General features: G+C 46.9%; 1 protein-coding gene across 4 annotated transcripts in view; it reads left to right on the forward strand.

Annotated features, from left to right (window-relative positions):
• Window positions 1-383: 383 nt before the first annotated feature.
• The window catches only part of LOC141088862 (solute carrier family 26 member 6-like), a 37,757-nt gene continuing 18,028 nt past the window's right edge, over window positions 384-20,112 (forward strand). Inside the window, exons 1-8 of one of the 4 annotated variants that reach the window (XM_073575087.1) lie at window positions 386-502; window positions 1,501-3,234; window positions 3,755-3,835; window positions 4,402-4,561; window positions 5,866-6,005; window positions 12,073-12,183; window positions 12,645-12,814; window positions 13,829-13,993. In XM_073575087.1, coding sequence (XP_073431188.1) covers window positions 4,431-4,561; window positions 5,866-6,005; window positions 12,073-12,183; window positions 12,645-12,814; window positions 13,829-13,993 — 717 coding nt within the window. In that variant the 5' untranslated portion in view covers window positions 386-502; window positions 1,501-3,234; window positions 3,755-3,835; window positions 4,402-4,430. Of the gene's footprint in view, window positions 503-1,500; window positions 3,235-3,754; window positions 3,836-4,401; window positions 4,562-5,865; window positions 6,006-12,072; window positions 12,184-12,644; window positions 12,815-13,828; window positions 13,994-20,112 lie in introns of all 4 variants that reach the window. The other 3 variants (XM_073575089.1, XM_073575088.1, XM_073575090.1) reach the window with 3 other exon arrangements.

Consider the following 20,112-nt stretch of genomic DNA (forward strand, 5'->3'; position numbering starts at 1 on the left):
GCAAAATTTTCAAATTTCCTTTTTTTTTTTTTCATAAATAAACATAAGTAATATAAAAAAAAAAAATCTTACCACTATCGTGAAGTACAATATGTCACAAAAAAAAAAACCTCAGAGAATCACCGGGATCCATTGAAGCGTTCTAGAGTTATTACCACATAAAGTGACAGTGGTCAGAATAGTAAAAATTGGCCTGGTCATTAAGGGGTTAAAATGCTGAAATAAAAAAGTCCTTCTTGGACCATTTCTAAAAATAAATAAAGTCTGTTCTCATCTGCAGTCAAAAGTACTGAACTAACATTAGGCCATCCTGCCATGTGCTGAGCTGTAATGGCTGCCAAAGGGTTAAACGAGCAGGGGAGGGCGAGGAAGACGTTATATCCTGTGATGACCAGGAAGATGTCATGCGATTCATCCAGAGAATTATCAGGAACACATACAATGCTAGAAGCTTTCCGAGGAAGTGAGGAGTGTGAGTGCACAGATTCTGTGATTATGAGAGGTAAGGAAACCCTGAGGCCTAGAGCCGGCTGCATGAGGACTGGAGGGGGTTACATTGTGCATTATGAGCTAAGGGACAGCAGAAGGCCCAGATCCTGCTCTTTCCCAGGAGCCTCTTCTGTCTGTCTGCACTCCTGACCCTCTTATAGCCAATGTTCTGTACATGGCAGCTGGCCGTCACGTGAAGGATCCGAAACACTGGTCAGGTTTTATTTTCTGTTTGCGAAACAGAAAAATGGAAATGTGTATGCAGACGTGAATCTATCCGAACCGAAATGTTGGCCTTCATTGTGTTCTGGATACAATCAGGGGCAGGGCTAGTATACACTGTAATGTCATACAGAACAAATACACTTCTGTACAATGTCATAGTACAGAGAGAATACACACAGTACAGAGAGAATACACACAGTACAGAGAGAATACACACAGCGCTGTTACTGTAGAGAGAACACACACATAGCGCTGTCACTGTAGAGAGAGAACACACACAGCGCTGTCACTGTAGAGAGAGAACACGCACAGCGCTGTCACTGTAGAGAGAGAACACGCACAGCGCTGTCACTGTAGAGAGAGAACACGCACAGCGCTGTCACTGTAGAGAGAGAACACGCACAGCGCTGTCACTGTAGAGAGAGAACACGCACAGCGCTGTCACTGTAGAGAGAGAACACGCACAGCGCTGTCACTGTAGAGAGAGAACACGCACAGCGCTGTCACTGTAGAGAGAGAACACGCACAGCGCTGTCACTGTAGAGAGAGAACACGCACAGCGCTGTCACTGTAGAGATGTTACAGTGCATCGCACTGGCACTGCACGGACTGGCCTGTCACCTCTCCTGACCTGAGCATTACAGCGTGATGCATTTTTATGCAGCTGTCAATCTCAGCTCAGGAGAGCAGACAGCCATTAGGAGGACTGTGATGCAATCTGATTGCTCAGTTAATTGGTAGCCCATTTAATTTTGACCAAGGTGAATTTTAACTTTTTCAATTCAGGAAGCAGGGAAACAGAAAAACGCACAAAAATGTGATCTGAAGAAAATCGATGGGCATACAGGTGCCCTCCTAACTTCCTTCCATTTGCACCTTTCCTCATACTGGAGAACACAGAGCAGAAGTTACAGTCATCCTCCGGCACCTGCGCAGAACAAACGTGAAGCCAATGCTCATAGAATGGCGGAACAGTGAAGAGGAGCGACGCCAGTCAGAATGCAAGGACACAGTGATGATGTGGGAGAAAGATAGGATAATGCACGAGGAGGCAGGGTTATCTTCCGGGCAGCGTTTGCCTCATAGACTGGAAGACCTCATTTACATCAAGCGATAAAAGATGATTTGTCCACAAGGCATCTGATTTGAGGCATGACTTTTTCAGCAGTGTATAACCTGTATGCCCATATTAATAGGTCAGATCACTCAAATGTAGCGACAGATTTCCCTTTTAGTGATGTCACAACACAATGTAAAAGCATTAACAATGGGCCCACACATGCAAACTGCAGCAACATTAACCACTGCTATATACTGGACTGTCCAGGATAGTGCAAATGATCTACTAATTAATATAAGTTGTAATATGGACTAAAATGTTTTATTCTATATCCTGTGTTTATATGTGTTGATCATCAGTGAGACCCCCCCACTAACCCCAAGCACAAAGCTCTGAAATGCTTCATATGAATGGAGCAGTTCTCAGACTTGCGCATCACAGCTCCACTCATTCTCTATGGGACTGCTGAAAATAATCGTGTACAGAGCTCCTCGATTTCCATCAGTCCCATAGAGAATTAATGAAGCGGTGGCACGCGTGTCCACCACCACTCCATTCACACAGGGCTATCCAGAGCCATGTTCTCGGTATTGGTGGGGGTCCCAGAAGTCAGACCAACTCTAATCCTGTCCTAAGGATAAGTGATTTTGCCTAAATATAGAAATAACCCTTTAAGAGTAAACGTTGTGGCTCTCCATCATGGGTGTAGGTTCTGTTGGCATCAGCTCTGGTTTATTATAATAGGCTGAGACAGGGGTGCACATACAATGCAATGGTTATACTGGATCACAATCACTGGGACTTGGCAGCTCGTGCCTTGATTGCCAACCACATCACCTCTTTGAGTCAACAAGACTTTGGGAACCCGCAGCTCAAGTACACCAACTCCGACTACTACTTCTGTCAACTAGGCCATGATTATCTCTAAACTGCTGCCCTAAAAGTCTCTTGTACATTATAACCTCCCTTGCTTCCAATAGTGAACTGCCATTTTTAATCCCAATAATATTTCCTTATCACATCACGTAATATCACAATGGATTAGATCACACACCGTACAATAAATAACACTTGCCATTTTTGCACACCTGGAACAACTCTTTCCCCGGGCGCACCTTACTGGCACAAGCAGCAGTCACGAGTGGGTAATGTGCTTGGAGCAAACAAATCTGGGAATGCACAGGTAGAAGAAACTGTATAATTAACAGAGATCCACACCCGTCAGACATTTACAAACCTTCATTTAAGTCCTAGGAAATAAGAGGAGTAAAGGGTAAGTGCTGACAGCTCCTTGAAGCCAGCAGCAGACCTACTTGTGTTTTATGACTCATCCATTAGGCCAGAGTGATCTGTGCCAGATCAAAGTCCCTGTAAATAGGAGAAAAGCGAAATCTGCGGCGAAAACAGGTCATTCATTTACCTGCTGAAATCTTAGGACGGCACAGATCTCCACTATCTGGGTAGGTATTAGAATTGTGATGCTACTTGAAATCCACAGGATATTGTATCTGTAGCATGGGGGCATGTGCACAAGGAACTGATCCGCTGTGGGAAGTTCCGTAGTGAAATCTGTAGCAATGTAATCTGCACCAAATCATATTGTGTTTGTTTCAGGTTTGTGGAATTACTAGATTCCACTGCAAATCTAAACTGTTAGGCTATTGGCACACGTAGTTTTCGGTGGTGCGGATTTTGGATAAAACGCAGGTCAAAAACACCTGCGGTTTAGCCCTGCGGTTTCACACCTCTACAATGGAGGAGATGTGAAACCGCAGCGGATTCCGCACAAACAATTGACATGCTGCGGATTGTAACCCACGGAAAAATCTGCAGCATGTGCACAGCGTTTTTGGTTTTACCATTGGAAACAATGGCACTGTACAACGCAGCAGAATCCGCACCGTGTGCACATAGCCTTAAGTGAAGTGCTGCAGATCTCAAATTTGCAGCATCAGTTACAGCTGTGGGTTTTCTGTGCAGGCTGTGGATGAGACATAAAAGAAAATCTTACACAATATACTGGTATGTGAAGACCCTACAGGAAATTCCCTCTGGAGTTTGGTAAACCTGCAGTGTTTGTTTTATAGCCTTTTTGTCTGTTTTCTGAGCTTTTTTCTTTTTTTATCCTGCCAGTGTTGTGTTTGTTCTTGTACTGCTTTTCATCTAAGGCATCTTTTTACTGCTGTTTTTAGTTTGTTTGTTTTTTTTTTTAATGTCTTTTAAACCCATCCACAGGCCCCTAGACCTAAATGATGCTGAAATTATGCAACTGATATTACCCGTGATCAGTGTTGCTTTCTGAAGATGTCATAAGTATATGGGAGAGTGGGGCTTAAACTAAACATTAATAAGTGCCTCATTGTACACAATACATGATTCACCAAACCATTGTAATGTCTCATAGGTCACTTTTTTGTCTAGGGATTTTTTGATATTTTTTTTTTTTGCTGAATTTATTTTGTAGAGTTGGTTCAGATAAAATTAAAATTAAATGCAGCTCCATTGGTGATGATGGTGTACCCATTGTTAGTGTGAAAGCAAGGCTGGGTGTTGGCAAGGGTTTAATAATGTTCTGTTCTATTCACTCTGCAGCAAATCTCTATAATATATTTTTTTTTTTTTTTTAGATTTTATTAGTAACTTGTTGCCTTAAGTAATGGCTGATCCTCCCAGCCCTGGTGATCTACATAACAAACCAATCTTCAGCGAGGCTGAGCTGGAAGAGCTGTCTCCAAGGCTTCAAGATCCCAGACCCCATCTATTAAGCAGAGCAAGAAGTAAATTCAGGTAAGGAAAAATGCTCTTCAACCTTTTTTTTTTTTTCAAATGGGTCCAAATTTTTTAGCTGATTTTTAAACCGGCCAGAGTTTAATTTTTTTTTTTTGGGGGGATACAAAGCTCCAAGTCTCCTGCATGTTCACTGTGTAGTGGCCGTTATCAACTACTGTAGTTTAGCTCTTATTTATTTCAATAGGAGCTGAGTTCCAGTACTCTATAAAGGCCCTTGCATAGCGTCTGGCGCTTTGGTGTTTCGGCTCTGTACAGTGTGGGGCCTGATGATCGCTGGGAATCTCAGGTGTCGGACCCACACCAATCTGATACAGATGACCTATCCTGAAGATAGGTTACCAATATTGTAGTCCTGGAAAACACCTTTATCTGCCTTAGGCCGGGGTCACACTTGCAAGAAACTCGCACGAATCTCGCGTCTCAATACCCGGCACTGCCGCCAGCACTCGGGACCGGAGTGTGCGGCTGCATGTATTTCGATGCAGTTGAGCGCTATGGTCCGAGTGCCAGCGGCAGTGTCTGGTATTGAGACGCGAGACTCGTGCGAGTATCTCGCAAGTGTGACCCCGGCCTTATGGAGGGGATTTGGATTTGTGGAGCAGAAAAGAACAGAACTCCTGTAAATATACATAAAATGGTAATTCCCAAAATGATAAATTATACCTTATTCCAGCAACCTCAAAAACGACGCTCTGGATATCAAGACCAGCGCATCATGAATAGAGCAGGGGTGTGCATGTGCGACCTCCGCTCCATTCCTTGTCTATGGGACTTTACTGGAAGAAAGCTGAGTACAGGGCTTTGATTTCCAGAAGTCCCATAAATAACGAACGAATGAAGGAAAGATGAATGTGGTGGATCCCGGGCACTGCCGTTTACAGAGGTTAATCCAGGTGATAAAAATAAAATACGTGTTTCGGAGTAGAGCCTATTCCTTCCTCGGGCATAATAGAAAAGGAAGCAGCTTCTCCCTTACAAAGGGGTCGGGGGTATATGTAAAACATATATATAACGAAACGGGGTGTAAGTTACATAACCCTATTCCACTTGGACAGGCTGGTTCAAGGGATCCAGAACCCACATTATCTAAATCTCTGGGGATCTCAGCAGGCGGACCCCCAGCGATTAGTAAGTTATAACCTTACGATTTTCCCAATTGCCCTTTTAAGAATCAATTAGCATAGAAGGGGCATAGTATGAACATGATAATTATCTAGATATGTACCGTATATTATTAAAAGGTTAATGTGTAAATATATCATTCTCCTATCATTGCCACATTTAGCTTTATTTCTTTACAGATGTTCTGCGACAATCGCACAATCCCTTCTACTGAAATTTATCCCAATCCTTTATTGGCTGCCACGTTATCCAGTCAAAGAATGGCTTCTCGGGGACATTATCTCAGGGATCAGTGTTGGTATCATTCAACTCCCCCAAGGTAAAACCAGGCCCGGGCCTTGTGTATTAGAAAAAGGATAAAAGTCTAGTAATGGGGCTGTTGGCCATAGCAACCAATCACATCACAGCTTTCATTTCTGTAAAATGAAAGGAGTGGCCTAATTGGTTGCTTTGAACCCAATGATCCAATCAGAGTTTAGGTTTCACTTCGGAATCAAATTGGTTGCTAGGGGCAACAGGGGCATTTTCTTCTGTGATGCAGGTTACATATATGAGCCACATCATCTTTTAAAAACCTTTTCAGTGAAATGTATAATTAATAACCTAATATCAGCACGTCACTTCTGACGGCTTCCCCATTGTGTAAAGTGAAAAAAAGTTACCTGCAATACCCTGCCAGGGTTATATACCAGCAGCCAGAAGACCTTATAAGTTACAAGAAACAGCGCCGCTCTTGGCTGTGTCCAGTATTGAAGTATTCTAATTTTTAGGACCGAGCTACAATACCGGGCACAGCCTGTCAACAAGTGGCACTGCTTTGCTAAAAAAAAAAAAATCAACCACTTTTTATCATATCCATGAAGACCCCCATCAGTTCATGTTGACTACAAATTTAGTTTTGTTCTGTGACCTCTGAATGGGTTTTTACATAATGGACATGACAATCCTAAAAGGTCACACTGACTGCAGTGGCATTTATTCCGTTTCCATTTTTTCACTGGGCAGATTAGTGTTGAAGGCTGCACTATTATACCCACAAAAAATGAGAAAACTAAAGCCATCAGATGCCATACTAAAATCCTATATGCAGACCCCAGATCAGACACCCCATAAACCAATAGAGACCTCAGACCAGGCACCTTAGCCAACTTCAAACATGCACCCTAAATGAATATAGACGCCATACCAGTACCAGAACATAGACCTCAGATTGTACACTCTAATTAGTCCCTAGACCCGACACCATAGACGAATACAGACCCTCCACGTCCTAAGTAAATATAGACAAGAGACCAGACCCCCCTAAATAAATATAGACCTAAAACTAGACCCCCGAAATGAATACAGACTTGCAAAACAAATTCAGACCTCAGACCAGACCCACTAAATGAAAGTAGACATTAGCTCTCAAAATAAATACACTGAACAAAAAAAATAAACGCAACACTTTTGATTTTGCTCCCATTATTCATGAGCTGAACTCAAACATCTAAGACTTTTTCTATGGACACAAAAGGCCTTTTCCTCTCAAACATTATTCATAAATTTCGCTAAATCTGTGTTAGTGAGCTGTTCTCCTAATCTCTGTTAAGGCTCATTCACACGTCAGTGTTTGGTCAGTATTTTGCATCAGTGTTTGTATGCCAAAGCCAGGAATGGAACTTACCAAGGAAAAAAATATAATTGAAAGACTGACTCCTGTTCCTTATTTTGGAGACATTCCTGGTTTTGGCATACAAATACTGATGAAAATACTGATGTGTGAAAGACGCCTTAGTGAGCTCTTCTCCTTTGCTGAGATTGTGGCGCCCCTGAGGCTCAGTCGCCACAGAGGTACTGCACCTTCTCCTAAGGTGTAGTACCCCACCGTCCAGGTAAGGTGGGAACTCCTGGCCACACTCCAACACCTGCATCCCACACACAGGATAGTTCAGCAGGGCCACATTGCAGCTTTAGGCTCGGGGTGTAGCAGAGCACCTTTCGTGGAACCCTGCTTCGTAACACGAGATGTGCTGGGAGGTGGGTGGAGTTAGTATAAAAAGGGGAAAGATAGGATTAGAGGTCAGTCCCTGAGGGGGACAGTCGGAGAGTCTAAGGTCAGTCTGGGTTGAGTCCCAGCGGTCCCTGGAAGAAGGGATGGAGGAAGGAGTGCTGCAGCTGCCTCAGTGACCTGAGCCAGCTGGCACGGGAAAGGAAAGAGAAGGAGAGACTTAGAACTGTAACCTGCATTTCCATAAGAGAGAGAGAGACAAGTACGGAACGAAGGAGTAAGAGAACAGAGAGGAGGAGTGGGTTGGATAGGAACCCTGCCTATAGGTTCTCAGCGCAAGGCCGGGGCCCGGTCCCCGAGGTTGTACGGACACTTATGGTTCTGCAGCAGACACCGGTGGAGTAGTTGGCTGTAAATGCACTACTCCCATCAAAGACTTGGGACACAACAGCAAACTGATAGAGAGCTGGGATTCAGGAGAAGGGAGTCCCTGAAGCAGGCTATAGATGTCTGTCATACAAGTGAGAGTTGTTAGGAACATCTGACAGGAGGAACTTCAGAGAACCACGGTACTGGAGCTCTTCATACTAAAAGGCGCAATAGGAGTCGTTCAGGAAGGCACATGTTGGCGGGGTGCTGGCGGGGAGAGTCCTATCTTGCCTGGAGGTTGGCTGGGCCTCTGCCCCGGAGGACACGGTACCGAAGCAGGCACCTGTGTGCACTATGAACTGTGAGTAAAGCTTTGAAACTGCAAGCTCTGGTGTCCTCCATTCATTCCCGCATCAGCACCGCTACATTTGGGTATCAACATCAACCCCATCCGGTGCCCCTACTCCTCCATCGCACATACACTGCCCTGGGGCTACAGCTCTACCTGTGGGGAGCTATACCATCTTTGCTGCATCACACCATCAGTCCCAGTGGATCTGCACGCAGCGTTGGCTTACCATCTTACTTGCCAAACACCACGGGTGGCGTCACGACTTTTCATATAAACTACACTACAAACATCACCGCCATTGATATTGGGGCCCAGGGCCACGGACCGGGTCACCGCTGCTGTGACACATCATCCCCCTGACACCGGCCCGGTACCAAGTACCCCACAGCCTTGGGTGAAGCCAGCGAGGGGGCAACCCAAGATCAACCGTCCCCCTCACAGGTGTGGCATATCCAGATGCTCATTAGACATGATTACTGCACAGGTGTGCCCCAGGATTTTCACAATAAAAGGCCTCTCTAAGGCTACTTTCACACTTGCGTTTTTTATGCATTCTTGTTTTTTTGCGCATGGTTTTTGCAAAAAAAAGCATGCTTTTATTTTGCACTGACATGCGCACGTCAGCGCTCCCATAAACTTTAATGTATTTTTGGGTGAATTTTGTGCGCATTGCGTGCGCATGCGTTTTTTTGAGACAGGTCGGACGCACACAAAAATGCAACAGGATGCATTTTGTGCGCCCAGACGCACACTACAAAAAAAACGCATGCGCAAACAAACGCATGCCAATGTGCACCCATTAAGTATAGGAAAAAAACGCATGCGCAAAAACACGCAAGTGTGAAACCAGCCTAAAATGTGCATTTTTATCACTCAGTACAATGCCACAGATGTCACAAGTTTTGAGGGAGCGTGCAATAGGCATGCTGACTGCAGGAATGTCCACCAGAGCTTGCTGCCAGTGAATTGAATGTTCATTTCTCTGCCATAAGCCATCTACAAAGACATGTCAGAGAATTTGTCAGTACATCCAACCGTAGACCACGTGTAACCACCCCAGCCAGGACGTCAACATCCAGCATCTTCACGTCCAAGGTCGTCTGAGACCAGACCCCATGCAACTGCTACAACAATCGATTTGTATAACCAAAGAATTCCTGTGCAAACTGTAAGAAACTGTCTCAGGGACACTCATCTGCATGCTCGTCATCAGAGTCTCCACCTAAGGGTATGTGCACATGCTGCGGATTCTGCTGCAGATCCGCAGATTTGGCCCTGTGGGTCCGCAGCAGATTCTGCTGCGTTGTACAGTACCTTTAGTTCCTATGGAAATAAAAAAAAAAACGCAGTGCATATGCTGCGGATTTGCTGCGGTTTACAATCCTCAGCATGTCAATTCTTTGTGCAGATTCCGGTGCGGTTTCACACCTTATACATTATGAGGAGCAAAACCGCAGATAAACCGCAGGACTTTTGTCCTGCGGATTTACCTGCAGATTTTTCAACAAAATCCGCACAACCTAAAAACTACGTGGGCACATAGCCTGACTGCACTTCATCGTCGTAACTGACTTGAATGGGCAAATGCTCATGTTCGGTGGCATCCGGCACATTGGAGAGATGTCTGCACAGCTGAATCCCGGTTTTCACTCTACAGAGCAGATGGTCACTGTTGTGAATTGCGTGGCCCATGGTGGCGGTGGGGTTATGGTATGGGCAGGCGTATGTTATAGACAAGGAACACGTGCATTTTATTGATGCCGTTGTGAATGCACAGAGATACTGTGATGAGATCCTGAGGGCATTGTTGCCATTCATCCACGACCATCATCTCAATTTGCAGCATGATAAAGCGTGGCCCCATGGTGCAAGGATCTGTACGCAATTCCTAGTGGCTGAAAACATCCCAGTTCTTGCTTGGCAGCATACTCATCGGACATGTCACCCATTGATCATATTTGGGAAGCTCTGGATTGGCGTATACGACAGCGGTTTCAAGTTCCTGCCAATATCCAGCAACTTTGCCCAGTTATTGAAGAGGAGAGGAGCAACAATCCACAGACCACAATCAACAACCTATCAACTCTACACGAAAGAGATGTGTTGCACTGCGTGAGACAAATGGTGGTCACCAGATACTGACTGGTTTTCTGACCACCCCCCCACCCCGGACCCACACAATACTGATAAATTGCACATTTTAGAGTGGCCTTTTTATTATGCCAGCCTATTATGTGTCTAATCAGTGTAATAACGTGCAGGAGGAATATATGTCACCATGGAGCAGGCAGACCAACAGTAAAAGGGGAGGTTTGTTTACAGGGAGAATATCTGGTGAACATATTATATAACAGAGAAAATGCTGTGTAACAGGTGATATCAGAGACTGAAGAAATAACAGAAGTGCAAAACAACAGACAAGTTTCAATCCCATAAGAGAATAACTATCAGTTCCTGGAGATCTTGCTTGTAGAGATCACTCTTCTCCCACGTAGGCACCCAGGCACCAGGGGTGCTTGATGTCGTCTGTCTCTGGGGTCCTAGGTATAGTCCAACTGGCGTATGGGGGGTTAACGTGAGAGCTCAAGGGGTATGCGGATGGCGGTATCCCCCTGTATGCAAGGTTCTTCCCTCTGCTGCGGCAGCGGCGTTCCCTCACCAGGGTCAGGGGCTCTGCCTGGGACAGTCTCTCTTGGCAGATCAGTGTCACGTTACAGTATGTTCCTCGGTCACAGAGAAGTGTCTCAGGATAAAGCAGGGTCTCACTGTAGGGGAGCGTCTTAAGGCGCGCAGTCTGTCGGTGTGACAGTCTCTAACAGGAGGGGAGCGACCAGCCCTCCAGGCGGTGCAGTGACAGTCTTCTCGTACTCAGTGCTCACCGCCTGTGTCTGCGGTCCCTCAGTGTTCAGTCGCTGCGCCTTTCACCTGTCCTCTCCTCTGTCAGCGTCCTCTCTGCTCCCGTCCCTGCGCTGCTCTGCTGAAAGCGAGCCCAATTCTCCCGCTCTCCGTCCTGCCCTCTTCCTGTTCCTTGCGCAGTCCACTAAAGCATCTAATGCCCTGCTCGATGGATCCGGGCACGGAGCTAGGAAGGCAACTCCCGCTTGGCTCCTTCGGTGCTTCACCCCCTTACATTAGCATCTGGGTAAGCCACACCAGTGAGGTGGACGGATGATCTTGACAAAGGAGAAGAGCTCACTAACACAGATTTATACAAATTTATGAATATTGAAGAGAAAAAGGCCTTTTGTGTCCATGGAAAAAGTCTTAGATTCTTGAGTTCAGCTCATGAAAAATGCAACCAAAAACAAGTATAGAGTTTATAGTTTTGTTCAGTGTATATATCACAGACCCACTAAATTAATAAAGACCTCAAACCTGACCCCTAAGTACAGAACCCAGAAAAGGCTCCATAAACTAATACACACCCCACACTAAACCCTCTAAACAAATAGACCCCGGACCGATAGACCTTCTTTTTCCTACTTAGTCTATCAGGATCGTGTCTGTGGTGATGCACAAGCGTAACGATGGCTGCATGAGTGATGACAGCTTAGTATTTAGTCTGTGACCCACAGCGCATTGTTTTCTAGGAGCCTCTCAGATATTCGCGGAAACTTGTCAAAACTGTTGATTATTTTGCCATTCTTGCTTTTATAGTTGTTTTTATCTTTGTAGGTCTGGCGTATGCTCTTTTGTCCGGAGTTCCTGCAGTATTGGGCTTATATTCATCATTTTATCCTGTAATCCTATACACTATATTTGGCACATCGCGACACATCTCTCCAGGTAAATCAATGTATAATAAACCATGAATGTATAAATGTTACAGTGGAAATGCAATTCATTCCAGCCAATGCCCTATTTATCAATGGTCCAGAGATAGAATATATGGGGGAATGTGTCATTGGCTCAGGAGGACATAGAATCCTAGACATTGCATGAGAAAGCAAGACGACATATCCCCAAACCCACTCTCTGGTGGGCCGGCCGCCCGCCCTCTGTGACGCGATAAATAAATGTTCTCTAGTTTTATTTTATTTTTTTTTTTTTAAAAAAAAGGTTCGGCTCGACCCAGAAAAAACGTAAATTAAGCTACTTGCACAAGAATGTGGAACTACTCTAACCCTAGTCCTACAGCACATTCATTATCAAATGCCGACCCTCCACTCCTTATCCAAGATAAATGAGTATATTGATAAAACTATAAAGTCCATGATAAGACAAATAAAGCCTTTATTCCACATTAGGCACTTTTGCTGTTATCTCTGTGATGGTGGGAAGTGTGACGGAGTCATTGGCGCCATCAGATAATTTTATGATATCGGTGAATGAATCAATGGTTCTTGACACTGTTGCCAGAGATGCTGCCAGGATTCAGGTGGCAACAGCCTTAACATTATTGGTTGGTATATTTCAGGTAAGGTGCTTTGTAGATTTAAAACGAAAAAAAACAAACAAAAAAAATGCCTGTAAACCCATCAACATGCTGAAATTTAAAGATCTGATGTTTTTATTAGATGTCTCTATTCAGTAGTTTGAGTGTTATAATGGTGTCTGGTCATCATGTTCAACACGACATTCTGTAGCTCTAGACCTTCTGACATTTGTCTTCATTGCCTTGTGAGATGAAATCTAAATCATGTAAAATGGGAACAAAGTGCATATGGCACAAGAGCTAAAAGAAGATCAGTTTGATAAGATTATAACTGCTATAATACTGCCCATATGTACAAGAGTATGATTTATTTAATACTGCTCCAATGTACAAGAATATAACTACTATAATGCTGCCCCCTATGTACAAGAATATAACTACTATAATACTGCTCCTATGTACAAGAATATATCTACTATTATACTGCTCCTATGTGCAAGAATATAACTACTATAATACTGCCCCCTATGTACAAGAATATATCTACTATTATACTGCTCCTATGTGCAAGAATATAACTACTATAATACTGCCCCTATGTACAAGAATATAACTATAATACTCCCCCTATATACAAGAATTTACTATAATACTTCCCCCTATGTACAGGAATATAACTACTATAATACTGCTCCCAATGTACACGACTATAATTACTATAATACTGCCCCTATGTGCAAGAATATAACTACTATAATACTGCCCCCTATGTGCAAGAATATAACTACTATAATACTGCTCCTATGTACAAGAATATAACTACTATAATACTGCCCCTATGTACAAGAATATAACTACTATAATACTGCTCCTTTGTACAAGAATATAACTACTATAATACTGCCCCTATGTACAAGAATATAACTACTATAAATACTGCTCCTATGTACAAGAATATATCTACTATAACACTGCTCCTATGTACACGACTATAATTACTATAATACTGCCCCTATGTACAAGAGAATAATATAGCAAAATATCTTATATTTATAGATCTTGTTGGGACTGGTGCAGTTTGGCTTTGTAGTAACCTACCTGTCTGAGCCCCTAGTTCGAGGCTACACCACCGCAGCTGCCATACACGTGACTTTGTCCCAGCTGAAGAGCATCCTAGGTGTGGAGATAAGTCAGCGGAGCCACCCTCTGTCCCTGATTTACGTAAGAGTTCATAGGATATGTCGTACAACTCTTTTTCTCCAATGGAAATATAAAGAAGATCCAAATAGAAAGTTGCTTTTTTATTCTTCTTCCTTATTCAATTTTGAAAAATGAAAGCTGCTATTTTTTATTTTTCTTTCAAATTGATCAAATTTTGAGACCGAAACATGTATTTTTGTGATAATTCACCCTAAAATCCTTTTCTCCGAGGCACTCATTGAGGGACACAGATACTGTGGGTGTATGCTTCTGCCGCTTGGAGGCTTACACTAAGTGAAAAAAAGAGGTTAGCTCCTCCTCCGTCGTATACACCCTCTCCCCTATTGCGGGCGGAACTCAGTTTGGTGCCAAAGCAGTAGGAGGACAACAAAATCAGCCTTAATACAGGTACAACATGTCCAGAAAAGGACCACCCTTATATCACATAAATAAATGCGTATTAACTAAATAGAAACAGAGCCAACTGGCTAATAGGGTGGGTGCTGTGTCCCCCAATGAGCGTCTCGGAGAAAAGGATTTTACGGTGAGTTATCACAAAAATCCATGTTTCTCTTTCGCCTCATTGGGGGACACAGATACTGTGGGACGTCCTAAAGCAGTCCCTGGGTGGGAGATTGACTCACCGATCCAAGCTACATGCACCTCTTGTTTAACAGGTACGCCACCGCTGCTTGGAGAATCCTTCTACCCAGGCTCGCATCGGCCGAGGCCTGAGCATGGATATTATAATGTTTGGCAAATGTGTGCAGGCTGGGCCAGGTTGCTGCCTTGCAAACCTGTTCCGTCGAAGCCTCGTGCCGAAGCGCCACAAAGGCGCCCCCTGCCCGGATAGAGTGTGCTTCGATCCCTGCTGGAATCGGCGTGCCTCTAATGCGGTAGGACTCCTGAATCGTCCAACGAATCCATCTGGCTATGGTCGACTTTGAGGCAGCAAGTCCCTTCCTGCGCCATTTGGGGAGCACGAACAGCGTGTCTGTCTGACGAAAGGGTGCTGTCCGCGACACGTACCTCCGGAGGGCTTTTACCAGGTCTAACGTGTGAAGAGCCTTTTCCACATGGCGCACCGGTGCTGGACAAAACGAAGGCAAAACAACATCTTCAGTAATGTGAAAAGAGGACACGACTTTCGGCAGAAAAGGAGGGGCTGGTCTGAGGACCACCTTATCCCTATGTAAAGTGAGGAACGGCGCTCGGCAGGATAGGGCCGCCAGCTCTGAAACCCGCCTGATGGAAGTGATGGCCACTAGGAACACCACTTTCCAGGTAAGGTACCTCAAAGAGATATTCTGAAGCGGTTAAAATGGAGCTTCCTGCAGAACACTTAGGACCATGTTAAGGTCCCAGGCGTCCATAGGTGCCTTATAGGGAGGTACCAAGTGGGATACTCCCTGAATGAAAAGTCTTCACCTGCAAATTAGTAGCAATTCTGCGCTGGAACAGGACGGATAAGGCCGATATTTGTCTCCTGAGGGAACCTGGGGCAAAGCCCGAGTCTAATGCTCTACCGACTGAGCTATCCGGGCTCTCTAAGCCCGACTGGAGAAAAGCCAAGATGTTGGGGATCGAGAATCCCAGCGGGGAAACACTGCGGTGTCAACACCAAGCAAAGAACACCTTCCAGGTGTGGTGGTAAATTCGTGCTGAAGCAGGCTTCTGGGCGCCAATCATTGTAGCGACCATCTTGCTCCCAAACCCTGCCTGGGTTAGAATCCAAGATTCAACGGCCATGCCGTCAAACACAGGGTCCCTGAGTTCAGGTGGCCAATCGGCAATTGAGACAGTAGATCTGGGTGCTCTGGCAGGTGCCAAGGAACGTCTGCAAGCAGCTGCATTAGATCTGTGTCCCACGCTCGACGGGGCCAGCAAGATCGCCGGCACCCCTTCCGTCTTGATCTTTTTAATGACTCTCGGAAGTAGCGGCAGTGGGGGAAATGGATATGGGAGGCGAAACTGCTTCCATGGCAGAACCCACGCGTCCACCGCCTGAGCGACATATGTGGGCACCTTGACATTCACTCTGGAAGCCATCAGGTCCACATCCGGAGCTTCCCACAGTTGACAAATCTGCTGAAAAACTTCGGGATGTAGAGACCACTCTCCGGATGCAAGACCCTGCCGGCTGAGAGTCTGCCGCCCAATTTTTCACGCCCCGGAATGTGGACAGCCGAAATCACCGAGTGGTTTGTTCGACCCACTGAAGAACGAGCTCCCCCTCTGGTTGCTCTGCTGCGGTTACCCCCTTGATTGATTTTATGTAAGCCACCGCCGTGGCGTTGTCCGATTGAATCCAGACTGGGCGGCCTGCTAGAAAGTGAAGAAACTTCTGCTGAGCCAGCCAAATTGCTTGTATCTCCAATAAGTTGATCGGGAGGCGTGCCTCCTGTGGCGACCATCGTTCCTGGGCTGTGTGGTGACGAAACACCGCTCCCCCACCGAGGAGACTGGCGTCGGTTGTCATTACCAGCCAATGATCTCGGGGGGGAAAGGTTTCCCCTGGGCCAGAGAGGAACTGGTTATCCACCATCCGAGCGGCTGCCTGACTTGAGAGGACAATCGGCACCGCCGATCGAGCGTGAAAGGATTCTTGTCCCAGGCTGACAAGAGGGCGTGCTGCAGGGGGCGAAGGTGGAACTGGGCGACAGGTATCTCTTCCATTGCTGCCACCATTTTCCCTAGAATCCTCATCCCAGAACAGATGGTATGAGGGACTGGTTGGCGAAGTGTCCGGACTCCCTGCCAGAGAGCTAGCGCCATTTCCTGAGGGAGAATTACCAACCCTTGGCAAGTGTCGAAGATCATTCCTAGGAAGGAGATCCTCTGAGCTGGCACAAGGGATGACTTCTTTGCATTGCCAACCATCCTAAGCGGGCAAGAGTATCTAGCGTGATGTTGACCTTTTCCTCGCATGCCCGTATTGACGGGCCCTTGACCAAGAGGTTGTCCAGATAAGGCAAGACGACTATGCCTCGACAATGCAGTGTGGCCATGACAACTGCCATAACCTTTGTGAACACTCTGGGAGAAGGGGCCAGCCCGAAGGGTAGCGCTACAAACTGAAAATGTTGATCGCTGATGGTGAAGCGTAGAAACCCCTGATGAGGAGGAAAAATGGGAATATGCAGAAATGCGTCCTGGATGCCTATTGAGGCCAAGTATTTTCACTGCTCCATGGCCGATATGACTGAACGGAGAGACTCCATCCGGAAATGTCTGATCCTGATGAATTTGTACAGAAGCTTCAGGTTCAAAACAGGCCTGACAGACCCGTCCTTTTCGGGAACCGCAAAAAGGTTGGAATAGAACCCCTGAGCTCTTTCGTGTTCCGTCACTGGAAAAATGACTCCGTTGTGCTGGAGCGATTTGATGGCTCCCAATAGAGCCCTTGCCTGGGTATCTACCCTGGAAAGCCGGGAAGAAAAAACTGTCTTGGAGGATATCTGACAAATTCTATTCTGTAACCCGAGGCCACCGATTCCTTTCCCCATGCGTCGTGAGCGACACTGACCCAGACGTAGTGAAACCAGAGTAGCGGCTGCCCACCTTGCCAGTGTCGCCTGGTAAAGGCCTCGTGTCATTTGGCCGACGATCTTTGGGATCTGGGCTGCTGAGTATGCATTCTCCCCAATGGGTTGGCTCTATATGAGACCTGCCGCTCCCTTTCCTGGTTGGGGCGGCCTGAGACAGCGGAATTGGCCGCTGTAGTCCACCCGGGGTTGCGAAAGGCCCGAAAACGTGCCTGAAAACGGGTGACGAAAAAGCGTTTTGACCTTTTTCTGAGGGAGAAACCCGTTCTTTCCTCCTGTGGAGTCGGAGATAAGTTGATCCAACTTCTCACCAAATAGGTGGCCGCACTGATAAGGCAGGGAAGTCAAGGACTTCTCAGAAGTAGGATCCACTCGCCATGTCCTTAACCATAGGGCTCTTCTGATAGAAATTGCATTAGCGGCAGCAAGTGCCGAGCAGTTGTCCGCATCCCAAAACGCATCGATTACATAGTCTCCGGCCATCGCTATCTGACCTGCGACCTCCGAAATCTCTGCAGGTAGATCCTGCTCCTGCGCGATCTTGTTTATTGTTTCTGACCATGATATCATAGCCTTGGCTACCCAAGTTGCTGCGAATGAGGGAGCGAGCGCTGACCCTGACGCCTCATATACTGAGCAAGCTAAGCTCTCTATAAGCTCTCTCTTAATTGAGGAAACACTAGATACGGATAGCAGGGTCTTAGTGGCTAGGCGCGAAATCGGAGGATCCCCAACGGGGATTCCATCCATTTTTTATGGAGGTCCGGAGCAAACGGATACCTTGTTTCGAGTGCCTTTTGACCCGAGAAACGCCTGTCTGGACGTTCTCTGTGCCGCTGCACTATGTCCTCAAACTCCGGGTGAGAGGAAAAAACTCTGTGCGGGCGCTTCACTCGCTTAAATTCCACTTTATTCCCCGTAGCCGCTGCGGGATCATCCTAAATCCCCAGGGTCTGATTGTCGGCTTCTAGGAGGCTGTCCACTGTTTCACGTGACCCTGGAGTGTCCACGTCAAGGGGCTCATCTGAGTCGCAATCTGAGGTCTGCTCGCTACCAACCACTGGTGACGGGGAGCGAGAAGCAGAGCTTATGGATGCCAAGGCACCGGATGGACTTGGCGACACAGTGTGGATTCGTTTCCTCCGGGTCTGCCTGGAGTGAGAGAGGCCCCTGCAGGCCGGAGGCTTTTGTGAGGTGGAGGTTCCCTCTAAGGCCGGCGAGCCATTGTCCCTGCCCCTATCTGGGGCTTGAAGGGACTCTATTGCTCTCGTAAGTGACACCATGGACTGTGACAGAGAGAGGGCCCACTCCGGGGACACATTGGCTACAGTCGCAGGGGAGGGCTCCTGGGCGCGTACAAGACATGCATGCGGCATAAAGGAACGTGTGCGATTTACCCTTTTTGGTCATATTGCTGCCAGGCCAAATTTATGAGGGTTGAGGGGAAGGGAGGAGGATCGCCCATAGCGCGCGCCTCTAAGGTCGGGGGTCACACTTACCCCGTCCTGTGTTCCTGCCTCTGCGCTGCCCAGCGTTCCTTCCTCTGGGTAGGCCGGGACGTTCCTCTCCCGGTCGCGGCCTACCCTGTGATGAAGCCGGGGGCTCAATTTGTTCGGCGTCCGCCCTAGCCCGGGGGGGGCGGCGCCGGAAATAACGTCACGCGACTTCCGCCCGCGGCCTAGTCATGGCCGAAGCCGCGGGCTAAACTTTGCATGCCCGCCGCGCGGGGGCCTCTGCCTTTTCACCCCGGCGTCCCCGCCTGGCGGAAGGAGAGGGAAGGAGGATTGCCTTACACTCCCTAAGATGCCTGGAGCTTCAGTGGATTCCCCGGAACGCTGCCGCAGGGCCCTCCCCAGCCCTCCATACCTGACTCCGGATCTAGCACACCAGGTAGAGGGGATGGGGTTAATTTCTGGATGGTGCAGGCACCCTAGCTCCGTCTAACCCCTTTAGGGGGTGAGGAGAGGGACCGTCCGCCGCCTTGCAGCACCGCCGTCTAGCGTTGGTGGCGCAGTGGGGGCCGCACAGACTAGTCTTGTGCCTCTGTACAAGCCCATGGTTTCTATACCTAGGGGTGGACAGGGCTAAGTCCGGCATCATGTCCCACGTCGCGGGAGAGGATACGTGGAGGGACACTCGCACGTGCTTGCCCGTTGTTGTTTTGGGGAAATCGGACCCTTTCAATAGGATCCGTTGCCCCTGTCTTATCTTCATAAAATAAAAAACAAAAATAGAAGTCTGGGGAAAAAGGCCCAGATATGTCCCTCGGTGCGGGAAAGGATACGTGGAGACGATATTCAACACGTGCTCGCCCGTTGATGGTTTGGGGAGATCGGACCCTTTCAATAGGATCCGTCGCCCCTGTCTTATCTTCATGGGGGGGGAAATAAAAAAAAAGTCTGGAGAAACCCAGACACGTGTGCCTCCAAAGACACTAAGCAAAAAACTGAGTTCCACCCGCAATAGGGGCGAGGGTGTATACGATGGAGGAGGAGATAACCTCCTTTTTTTTTTTTTTTTTTTTTTTTTTTTTTCTTAGTGTCAGCCTCCAAGGGGCAGAAGCATACACCACAGTATCTGTGTCCCCCAATGAGG

This window comes from Dendrobates tinctorius, unplaced genomic scaffold (genome assembly GCF_039654945.1).
Source record: "Dendrobates tinctorius isolate UK_male_01 unplaced genomic scaffold, ASM3965494v1 ptg000041l, whole genome shotgun sequence".
Lineage (NCBI taxonomy): Eukaryota > Metazoa > Chordata > Amphibia > Anura > Dendrobatidae > Dendrobates > Dendrobates tinctorius.